Raw genomic sequence first — 12,082 nt, forward strand, 5'->3', positions numbered from 1 at the left:
GGCCTCTCCATTCTTTGTAGGTGGGAAAACTTGCAAAATCGGCAGTGTATCAAATACTTATTTTCCTCACTGTATGTGGATATTACACAACATTTACATCTAAAACATTTACATAAATACCTGAAAATAAGAAAAGTAATGTTGGCATACTTTTTTTTCTCAGGTTGGTTTGCTGTGATCTAACAGATGAAAGTTGTGCAGCTCTGTCCTCAGTTCTCAGTTCAAACTCCTCCAATCTGAGAGATCTGAACCTGAGTAACAACAACCTGCAGGATTCAGGAGTGAAGCTGCTCTCTGATGGACTGAAGAATCCACACTGTAAACTGGAGATACTGGGGTGAGATTATAACACACACACACACTCACACACACACACCTCGTCCACTGCTGGCTGGTAAAAAGTATGTAAAACCAAGCACCTAGGCATGCAGACGTCTTCTACAAACATCAGGAGCTCAGTGAATTCCAGTGTGGTACCGTGATGCCACCTGTGCAACAAGTCCAGTCGTGAAATTTCCTCACTACTAAATATTCCACAGTCGACTGTCAGTGCTATTATAACAAAGTGGAAGCGATTGGGAATGACAGCAACTCAGCCACCAAGTGTTACCACGTAAAATGACAGAGCGGGTCAGCGGATGCTGAGGAACATAGTGCGCAGAGGTCACCAACTTTCTGTAGAGTTGATCGCTACAGACCTCCAAACTTCATGTGGCCTTCAGATTAGCTGAAGAACAGTATGTAGAGCTTCATGGAATGGGTTTCCATGGTCGAGCAGCTGCATCCAAGCCTTACATCACCAAGTGTGGGATGCAGTGGTGTAATGTCATGTGGAAAGACACATCCTGTGGTTGTGGAAAAGAAGTTAATCTGTTTCAGAAGGGTCAAATTATTGGCATGCATCAAGCAGAGAAAACATCTAAGGAGAAGCTGAAACTACTAAAATCGGGTTAAGAACTGTCCAGCACATTATTAAAAAGTGGAAGGACAGTGGAAAAACATCATTTTCGAGGAAGGAGAAAAACTCCAGTAGAACTCAGGGATGTTTAATAGTGAAAGTAAGAGCATTTCCACACGCACAATTCGAAGGGAACTCAAGGGATTGGGACTAAACAGCTGTGTAGCCTTAAGAAAACCACCTGTCAGTTAGACAAAAACGTTTGCTAGGGAGCATAAAGATTGGACTCTGGAGCAATGGAAGTCAATGGAGTCATGTGGTCTGATGAGTCCAGATTTACCCTGTTCCAGAGTGATGGGTAAGAAGAGAGGCGGCTGAAGTGATGCACCCATCATGCCCAGTGCCTACTGTACAAGCCTGTGGGGGCAGTGCTATGATCTGGGGTTGCTGCAGTCGGTCAGGTCTGGGTTCAGCAACGTTATGTGCCCAAAGAATGAGGTCAGCTGACTACCTGAATATACTGAACCACCAGGTTATTCCATCAATGGATTTTTTCTTCCCTGATGGCACGGGCATATTCCAAGATGACAATGCCAGGATTCATTGGGCTCAGATTGTGAAAGAGCTTCAGGGAGCATGAGACATCATTTTCACACATGGATTGGCCACCACAGAGTCCAGACCTGAACCCCATTGAGAATCTTTGGGATGTGCTGGAGAAGACTTTGTGCAGTGGTCCAAATCTCCCATCATCAATACAAGGTCTTGGGGGAAAAATTAATGCAACTCTGGACAAAAAAAAAATGTTGTGACGTTGCAGAAGCTTGTGGAAACGATGCCACAGCGAATGTGTTCCGTAATTAAAGCTAAAGGCGCTACAACCAAATATTAGAGTGACATTTTTTTTTGGCCAGGCAGTGTATAAGAATAGAATAAAAAATATAGCAGCAATAACAACAGTATAGCATCCGATGAAGTGTGCGATACAGATGTATAGTACAGTACACTGCCAGACTTCAAAAACTGTGCAATAGATATTCCAAGTAAAAAGGTGCAAATGTGCGTACGGAGGAATGTGGAAGGCACGTGTGATGTGCAGCATGTTTGTTGAAGTCCATGTGCAATTATTGAAGCAGAGGAATGTGGGAATAGTCCTTATTAAGTATGGTGATGGCCTGTGGAAAGAAGCTGTGGAGGTTGGTCTGAGTCATTAAGGCTCTCACTCTAGGTCTTGTAAACCGCTGGAAAAACGAGTGACCAGGGTGTGAAGAGTCTGCCATGATCTTCCCTGCCCTCTTTCTCATCCTAGACAAGTACAGATCTTCCAGAGTGGAAAGCTGGCAGCTGATGATTTTCTCTACACATCGCACTGTATGCTGTAGCTTACGTTTGGTGTGCAGAGATGCCGAGCCAAACCAGACGGTGATAGAAGATGTGATGACAGACTCGATTATCGAAGTGTAGAATTGAACCAGCTGGGCCTTCTTCATAACTGCAGTGCCATGTCTGTCCCATTTAAGATCCTGTTGGATGGTCGTGCCCAGGAATTTACAGGACTCGGCTCTGCTGACTGTGGATCTGTGTATAACCAGTGGAGGCAGTAGAGAGGGTTTTTTTCCTGAAGTCAATGATCATCTCCACAGTATTTTGAGTGTTTAGCTCGAGCTTGTTTGCTCCACACCATGACATCAGCTGTGTTATCTCCTCCCGATATGTGGACTCATCATTGTTTGAAATTAGACCAACGAGGGCAGTGTCATCTGCAAATTTAATGAGCTTAATAGAGTTGCTATTAGATCTGCAGTCATTGGTGTAGAGGGAGTAGAGCAGGGGAGAGAGCACACATCCCTGTGGAGCACCAGTGCTGAGGCAGAGAGGATCTGAAATGTGGTTGCCCACCTTTACATACTGTTTCCTGTTAGACAGGAAGTTGTGGATCCAGTAGCAGACAGATGGGGGGACATTGAGTTGCCATAGTTTATAAAGCAGAAGGTCAGGAATGATGTTATTAAATGCAGAACTGAAGTCAACAAACAGCACACAGGCGTAGGTGTTAGGGCTGTCCAGATGTTGTAGGATGTAAGAAAGAGTCAAACTAATGGCATCATCCACAAACATGTTGGCTTTATACACAAACTGGAGAGGATCCTGTAGAGCGTCAGTCATGACTTTGAGGTGTTGAAGTACCAGTCTCTCAAAACACTTCATCACTACAGATGTTTGGGCAATTGGTCTGTAGTCATTCAGGCAGGATGGGGTGGGGGTTACAGGTGTTGGGGGTGAGGTGTGAACAGGCAGCAGACAGTTTGTGGCAGACAGACTAAAGCTTGGCTGGGGGGAGGAGGGAGATGTCCTTTGTGTTTCAAATCTTGAATAGAAGTTATTGAGCTGGTTTGGCAGCAGGGGGTCCACAGTTGCGTTTGATGGTTTGGGTTTGTAGTTTGTGATGGATTGAAGTCCTTTCCAGATGGAGGAACAGTCTTTTGAGGAGAATTTCTCCAGATTTTTCCTTTATTTGTGTTTGGCAGCTTTAATTCTCTTGTTTAATGCACTCTTTGCTTTTCTGTAAGCATAACGGTCCCCACTTTTAAAAGCCGTCTCCCTTTCTACATGCAGTTCCCCAAGTTCATTTAAGAACCAGGGTTTATTATTCTGATATGCATAGATGGCCTTTGATGCATGTCTAGGATGCATGTCTTTTCACAAAAGTCAATTCATGAATCAGTTCATCTGGACACAAGATTGTTGTTGAGAAATGTTTCGCCACTCATCCAAGTGACTCCTTCAGTCTGAGCTGGTGGTGGATACCCCAAACTTATATGCAGCCGATTTGCATAATGACCGATCACCGCCCATTGCATAACAATGGAACCAGTGATCAGGTCCATATGCAAATCACAATGACCCCCGGTTCAGGGATGGTCGTTCCCTCTTCACATAGATGGCCTCTTTGACTCCCCGTTCAAACCAGCGTTCCTCCTTGTCAAGGATCTGCACATCTTCATCAATAAATGAGTAGAGGTCAATCTTCTATGTTGGGCCATCCCCAACAGAGTTTCCCCGATGTACAGTTCCCGGCAATCCTCCCGGCACCTAACAGCATACACTACGTTGCTCTGTTAGTGTCGAGGAACCCGGTCCTTAGGATGAACTCATTTCTGGCGTAGCGTGTTCTAGGGTTTGAAAGCAACTGAAACGTGGTGCTTGGGGAATATCCGTCTCAATTGTTCTGCTACTCCCGCCACATACGGAATCACCACTGGTTTTCGCTTAGACAACGGTTGTCCTTCTCCTCCCTTCGATCCACTGGAGCTGTGTTTGGGCATTTTTCCCGCTTTTACGAATGCCCAGTTGGGATAACCACATTCACCCAGGGCCTTCTTGACATGAGATTTCTCTCTATCCTTGGCCGTAGTGTCTGTGGGGATGCTGTTCGCCCGGTGGTGCAGCGTCCTGATGACTCCTAGTTTGTGCTCCAATGGATGATGGGAGTCAAACCTTAAGTACTGGTCCGTGTGTGTCGGTTTGCGGTACGCGTTTACTTTCAAACATCCCCCATCTTGAATAGCAATTTCACAGTCTAAGAAGGCTAAACTTTTGTTGCTTGCATCCTCCCTTGTGAACTTGATGTGTTTGTCCACCAAGTTAATGTGGTCCATGAAATATGGTACTTCCTCGGATTTTATTTTAACCCAGATGTCGTCCTCATATCTGTAAGAATTGGCAGTAAGAGAAACATCTCATCTCATCAGGAGCGTGGAGTGAGACAGGGCTGCTGTTTAAGTCCAACTCTATTTAACATTTATATTAATGAATTGGCCTCCATGTTAGAACACTCAGCCAAGGCCGGTCTCACTCTACACGACTCAGATTAAACTCCTGTCCATGAAATGTGGTACTTCCTCGGATTTTATTTTAACCCAGATGTCGTCCTCATATCTGAACCAATGACTCGGTGGTGTCTTTGAGTAGGACCTTAGTGCCTTCTTTTCCACTTGCTCCATATACAGGTTTGCAACAATAGGTGAGACTGGGGACCCCATAGCACACCCATGTTTCTGTTTGTAGAACTGTCCTCTGTATGTGAACTAGGTGGACTGAAGACACAGTTCTAGGTGTGTGCACACCTGGTCCGTGGTAAGGGTGGTCCTCTTGCTCATAGTGGGGTTGCCTTGTAGTTTCCTACGGACCACCTCCACTGCCTCAGCAACCGGAATGCACGTGAAAAGGGATGCAACATCATACAAGACCACCACCCTTCACCTTGTCCACAAAATTCTAAATTTTCTAAATGTGATGTGTAGGGGGTAAAACATCTGATCTTATTAAATCCATGTACACAGAAAACCAGTGCGGAATAAGAATTGGCAGTAAGAGAAACATCTCATCTCTCAGGAGCGTGGAGTGAGACAGGGCTGCTGTTTAAGTCCAACTCTATTTAACATCTATATTAATGAATTGGCCTCCATGTTAGAGCATCGGCCACGCCCGGTCTCACTCTACACGACTCAGAGAATAAACTCCTGCTGTATGCAGATTATCTGGTCCTGCTGTCCCCCAGCGCCCAGGATCTCCAGCACAAACTGGACCTGCTGCATCAGTACTGTCAGACCTGGGCCCTGACAGTCAACCTCAAAAAGACCAAAATTATGACCTTCCAGAAAAGAGCCAGATCTCAGGGAACCAAACACGCATTTAAATTAGGACAGCATGAAATTGAACACTCTAATGATTATACTTACAGTACCAGTCAAAAGTTTGGACACGCTTTCTCATTCCTGTGGTTTTTCTTGATTTTTTTTTATTTTCTACATTGTAGATTAATAATGAAGACATCCAAACTATGATGGAACACATATGGCATTATGTAGTAAACAAAAAAGTATAAAACAAAATATGTTTTATATTCTTCAAAGTAGCCATCTTTTGCTCTGATGACAGCTTTGCACACTCTTGGCATTTTCTCAATCAGCTTCATGAGGTACCACCTGGAATGGTTTTCAATTAACGTTTGTGCCTTGTCTAGAGTTAATTCCTGGAATTTCTTGCTTTTTTTAATGTGTTTTAGACCATCACTTGTGTTGTGCAAAGGTAGAGTTGGTAAAATATAAAAGTTATTCTGGTTTGTTTAACACTTTTTTGTTCACTACATAATTCCATATGTGTTCCTTCATAGTTTGGATGTCTTCAGTATTAATCTACAATGTAGAAAATGAAAATAATAATCAAGAAAAACCATTGAAGAGAAGGTGTGTCCAAACTTTTGACTGGTACTGTACCTCGGACTGAACATCAGTTCCACAGGAAACTTTAACCCGGCAGTAAATAAACTGAGAGAAAAAGCTTGCAGGGCGTCTACACCATAAAACGTCAAACAATTGTGGAAATTCCCATTCGAATGTGGCTTAAAGTTTCTTAATCAATAATTGAAGTGATTGCTCTATATGGCAGTGAAGTTTGGGGTTCGCTTACACACCATCAATTCCATAATTGGGACAAACATCCATTAGAGACCCTGCACACAGAGTTCTGTAAAAGCATCCTAAAAGTACACAGATACACAACAAACACACACCATCACACCACTAACACACACACAGACACACAATGAACACACACCAACACACCACTAACACACACCAACACACCACTAACACACACAGACACACAACAAACACACACCAACACACCACTAACACACACGGACACACCACTAACACACACCAACACACCACTAACACACACAGACACACCACTAACACACACCAACACTCCACTAACACACACAGACACACCACTAACACACACCAACACTCCACTAACACACACACAGACACACAATGAACACACACCAACACACCACTAACACACACAGACACACCACTAACACACACCAACACACCACTAACACACACAGACACACCACTAACACACACCATCACACCACTAACACACACCAACACACCACTAACACACACCAACACTCCACTAACACACACAGACACACCACTAACACACACCAACACTCCACTAACACACACACAGACACACAATGAACACACACAGACACACCACTAACACACACCAACACACCACTAACACACACAGTCACACAACAAACACACACCAACACTCCACTAACACACACACAGACACACCAGGAACACACACCAACACTCCACTAACACACACAGACACACCACTAACACACACCCACACTCCACTAACACAGACACACAATGAACACACACCAACACACCACTAACACACACCAACACACCACTAACACACACAGACACACAACAAACACACACCAACACACCACTAACACACACGGACACACCACTAACACACACCAACACACCACTAACACACACAGACACACAACGAACACACAGCAACACTCCACTAACACACACAGACACACCAGGAACACACACCAACACTCCACTAACACACACAGACACACAACAAACACACACCAACACTCCACTAACACACACACAGACACACAACGAACACACACCAACACACCACTAACACACAGACACACAACAAACACACACCAACACTCCACTAACACACACACAGACACACAATGAACACACACCAACACACCACTAACACACACCAACACACCACTAACACACACAGACACACAACAAACACACACCAACACACCACTAACACACACGGACACACCACTAACACACACCAACACACCACTAACACACACAGACACACAACAAACACACACCAACACTCCACTAACACAAACAGACACACAACGAACACACAGCAACACTCCACTAACACACACAGACACACCAGGAACACACACCAACACTCCACTAACACACACAGACACACAACAAACACACACCAACACTCCACTAACACACACACAGACACACAACGAACACACACCAACACACCACTAACACACAGACACACAACAAACACACACCAACACTCCACTAACACAAACAGACACACAACGAACACACAGCAACACTCCACTAACACACACAGACACACCAGGAACACACACCAACACACACAGACACACCAGGAACACACACCAACACTCCACTAACACACACAGACACACCACTAACACACACCAACACTCCACTAACACACACCAACACTCCACTAACACACACACAGACACACAACAAACACACACCAACACTCCACTAACACACACCAATACTCCACTAACACACACACAGACACACAACGAACACACACTAACACACACAGACACACAACAAACACACACCAACACTCCACTAACACACACACAGACACACCAGGAACACACACCAACACTCCACTAACACACACAGACACACAATGAACACACACCAACACTCCACTAACACACACACAGACACACAATGAACACACACCAACACACCACTAACACACACAGACACACCACTAACACACACCAACACACCACTAACACACACAGACACACCACTAACACACACCATCACACCACTAACACACACCAACACACCACTAACACACACCAACACTCCACTAACACACACAGACACACCACTAACACACACCAACACTCCACTAACACACACACAGACACACAATGAACACACACCAACACACCACTAACACACACAGACACACCACTAACACACACCAACACACCACTAACACACACAGTCACACAACAAACACACACCAACACTCCACTAACACACACACAGACACACCAGGAACACACACCAACACTCCACTAACACACACAGACACACCACTAACACACACCAACACTCCACTAACACACACACAGACACACAATGAACACACACCAACACACCACTAACACACACCAACACACCACTAACACACACAGACACACAACAAACACACACCAACACACCACTAACACACACGGACACACCACTAACACACACCAACACACCACTAACACACACAGACACACAACAAACACACACCAACACTCCACTAACACAAACAGACACACAACGAACACACAGCAACACTCCACTAACACACACAGACACACCAGGAACACACACCAACACTCCACTAACACACACAGACACACAACAAACACACACCAACACTCCACTAACACAGACACACAACGAACACACACCAACACACCACTAACACACAGACACACAACAAACACACACCAACACTCCACTAACACACACACAGACACACAATGAACACACACCAACACACCACTAACACACACCAACACACCACTAACACACACAGACACACAACAAACACACACCAACACACCACTTACACACACGGACACACCACTAACACACACCAACACACCACTAACACACACAGACACACAACAAACACACACCAACACTCCACTAACACAAACAGACACACAACGAACACACAGCAACACTCCACTAACACACACAGACACACCAGGAACACACACCAACACGCCACTAACACACACAGACACACAACAAACACACACCAACACTCCACTAACACACACACAGACACACAACGAACACACACCAACACACCACTAACACACAGACACACAACAAACACACACCAACACTCCACTAACACAAACAGACACACAAAGAACACACAGCAACACTCCACTAACACACACAGACACACCAGGAACACACACCAACACACACAGACACACCAGGAACACACACCAACACTCCACTAACACACACAGACACACCACTAACACACACCAACGCTCCACTAACACACACCAACACTCCACTAACACACACACAGACACACAACAAACACACACCAACACTCCACTAACACACACCAATACTCCACTAACACACACACAGACACACAACGAACACACACTAACACACACAGACACACAACAAACACACACCAACACTCCACTAACACACACACAGACACACCAGGAACACACACCAACACTCCACTAACACACATAGACACACCACTAACACACACCAACACTCCACTAACACACACACAGACACACAATGAACACACACCAACACACCACTAACACACACAGACACACAACAAACACACACCAACACTCCACTAACACACACACAGACACACCAGGAACACACACCAACACTTCACTAACACACACAGACACACCACTAACACACACCAACACTCCACTAACACACACACAGACACACAATGAACACACACCAACACACCACTAACACACACCAACACACCACTAACACACACAGACACACAACAAACACACACAGACACACCAGGAACACACACCAACACTCCACTAACACACACAGACACACCACTAACACACACCAACACTCCACTAACACACACACAGACACACAATGAACACACACTAACACACCACTAACACACACAGACACACAACAAACACACACCAACACTCCACTAACACACACACAGACACACAATGAACACACACCAACACACCACTAACACACACCAACACACTACTAACACACACAGACACACAACAAACACACACCAACACTCCACTAACACACACACAGACACACTAGGAACACACACCAACACTCCACTAACACACACAGACACACCAACACTCCACTAACACACACAGACACACAACAAACACACACCAACACTCCACTAACACACACACAGACACACAACGAACACACACCAACACACCACTAACACACAGACACACAACAAACACACACCAACACTCCACTAACACAAACAGACACACAACGAACACAGCTACACTCCACTAACACACACAGACACACCAGGAACACACACCAACACACACAGACACACCAGGAACACACACCAACACTCCACTAACACACACAGACACACCACTAACACACACCAACACTCCACTAACACACACACAGACACACAATGAACACACACGAACACACCACTAACACACAAACACACACCAACACTCCACTAACACAAACACACACAACGAACACACAGCAACACTCCACTAACACACACAGACACACCAGGAACACACACCAACACACACAGACACACCAGGAACACACACCAACACTCCACTAACACACACCAACACTCCACTAACACACACCAACACTCCACTAACACACACACAGACACACAACAAACACACACCAACACTCCACTAATACACACCAACACTCCACTAACACACACACAGACACACAACGAACACACACTAACACACACAGACACACAACAAACACACACCAACACTCCACTAACACACACACAGACACACCAGGAACACACACCAACACTCCACTAACACACACAGACACACCACTAACACACACCAACACTCCACTAACACACACACAGACACACAATGAACACACACCAACACACCACTAACACACACCAACACACCACTAACACACACAGACACACACCAACACTGCACTAACACACACACAGACACACAACGAACACACACCAACACTCCACTAACACACACAGACACACAACCAACACACACCAACACAAACCAACACACACCAACACTCCACTAACACACACCAACACTCCACTAAAGGGTGTTTTTCGCCACTCTCTGGCACCCTTCTCTTCCCTAACCGTCGGCTTCGGGCCGATCTTCCCCTTTAAAATATTAACGCGTGCAGTCACGCGCTTATCGTTCCTCGCTGTGCTTTCTCTGCATTGTCGCTAGACGGACCAAGCACAGTTCGTCCCGCCCATGAGCTCGGGTTTTTCCGTACTCATCAGCGGTGCTCACGAGCGTATCGCCTCTCACTCGGGTGTGGGCGTAACGCGTTAGAATTCTCTCATTCATTCATTTTCGGTTAAGTCGGGTTTATATTTAGCCTGCTTTTTTTTCATAATTACCCCTTTGTTTGATATTGCCAATAAATAATCAGAGATAGAAAGAATTAATCTCTTTATTTAAAAAAAAGAAGCGATCCTTTGTTTGCCCTTTATATTGCTCACCAGCGCCGTTTTCGTCAGTGGCGCATCCGGTTAAGCCACCGCACGTTAGTACTGGACTGCGTCGGTTCGAACCATACCGAGGCACGTTCCAAACGCGCATCACGATTCATTTCTTGGTCGTGTTTGGTGTAGCGAACCGGGCTCATTGGTCCTTTTCTTTTATATTTCGTACTTAGTTGGGCTCTTCACTTC

At 45.3% G+C, this 12,082-nt stretch overlaps 1 protein-coding gene across 2 annotated transcripts in view; it reads left to right on the forward strand.

Annotated features, from left to right (window-relative positions):
• The window catches only part of LOC134309983 (NACHT, LRR and PYD domains-containing protein 3-like), a 47,444-nt gene that overhangs the window by 27,760 nt on the left and 7,602 nt on the right, over positions 1-12,082 (forward strand). For both annotated transcript variants that reach the window (XM_062991489.1, XM_062991490.1), the window contains one exon: positions 164-337. In XM_062991489.1, the coding sequence (XP_062847559.1) occupies positions 164-337 (174 nt within the window). The remainder of the gene's footprint in view (positions 1-163; positions 338-12,082) is intronic.

This window comes from Trichomycterus rosablanca, chromosome 3, assembly GCF_030014385.1.
Source record: "Trichomycterus rosablanca isolate fTriRos1 chromosome 3, fTriRos1.hap1, whole genome shotgun sequence".
NCBI classification, from domain to species: Eukaryota; Metazoa; Chordata; class Actinopteri; order Siluriformes; family Trichomycteridae; genus Trichomycterus; species Trichomycterus rosablanca.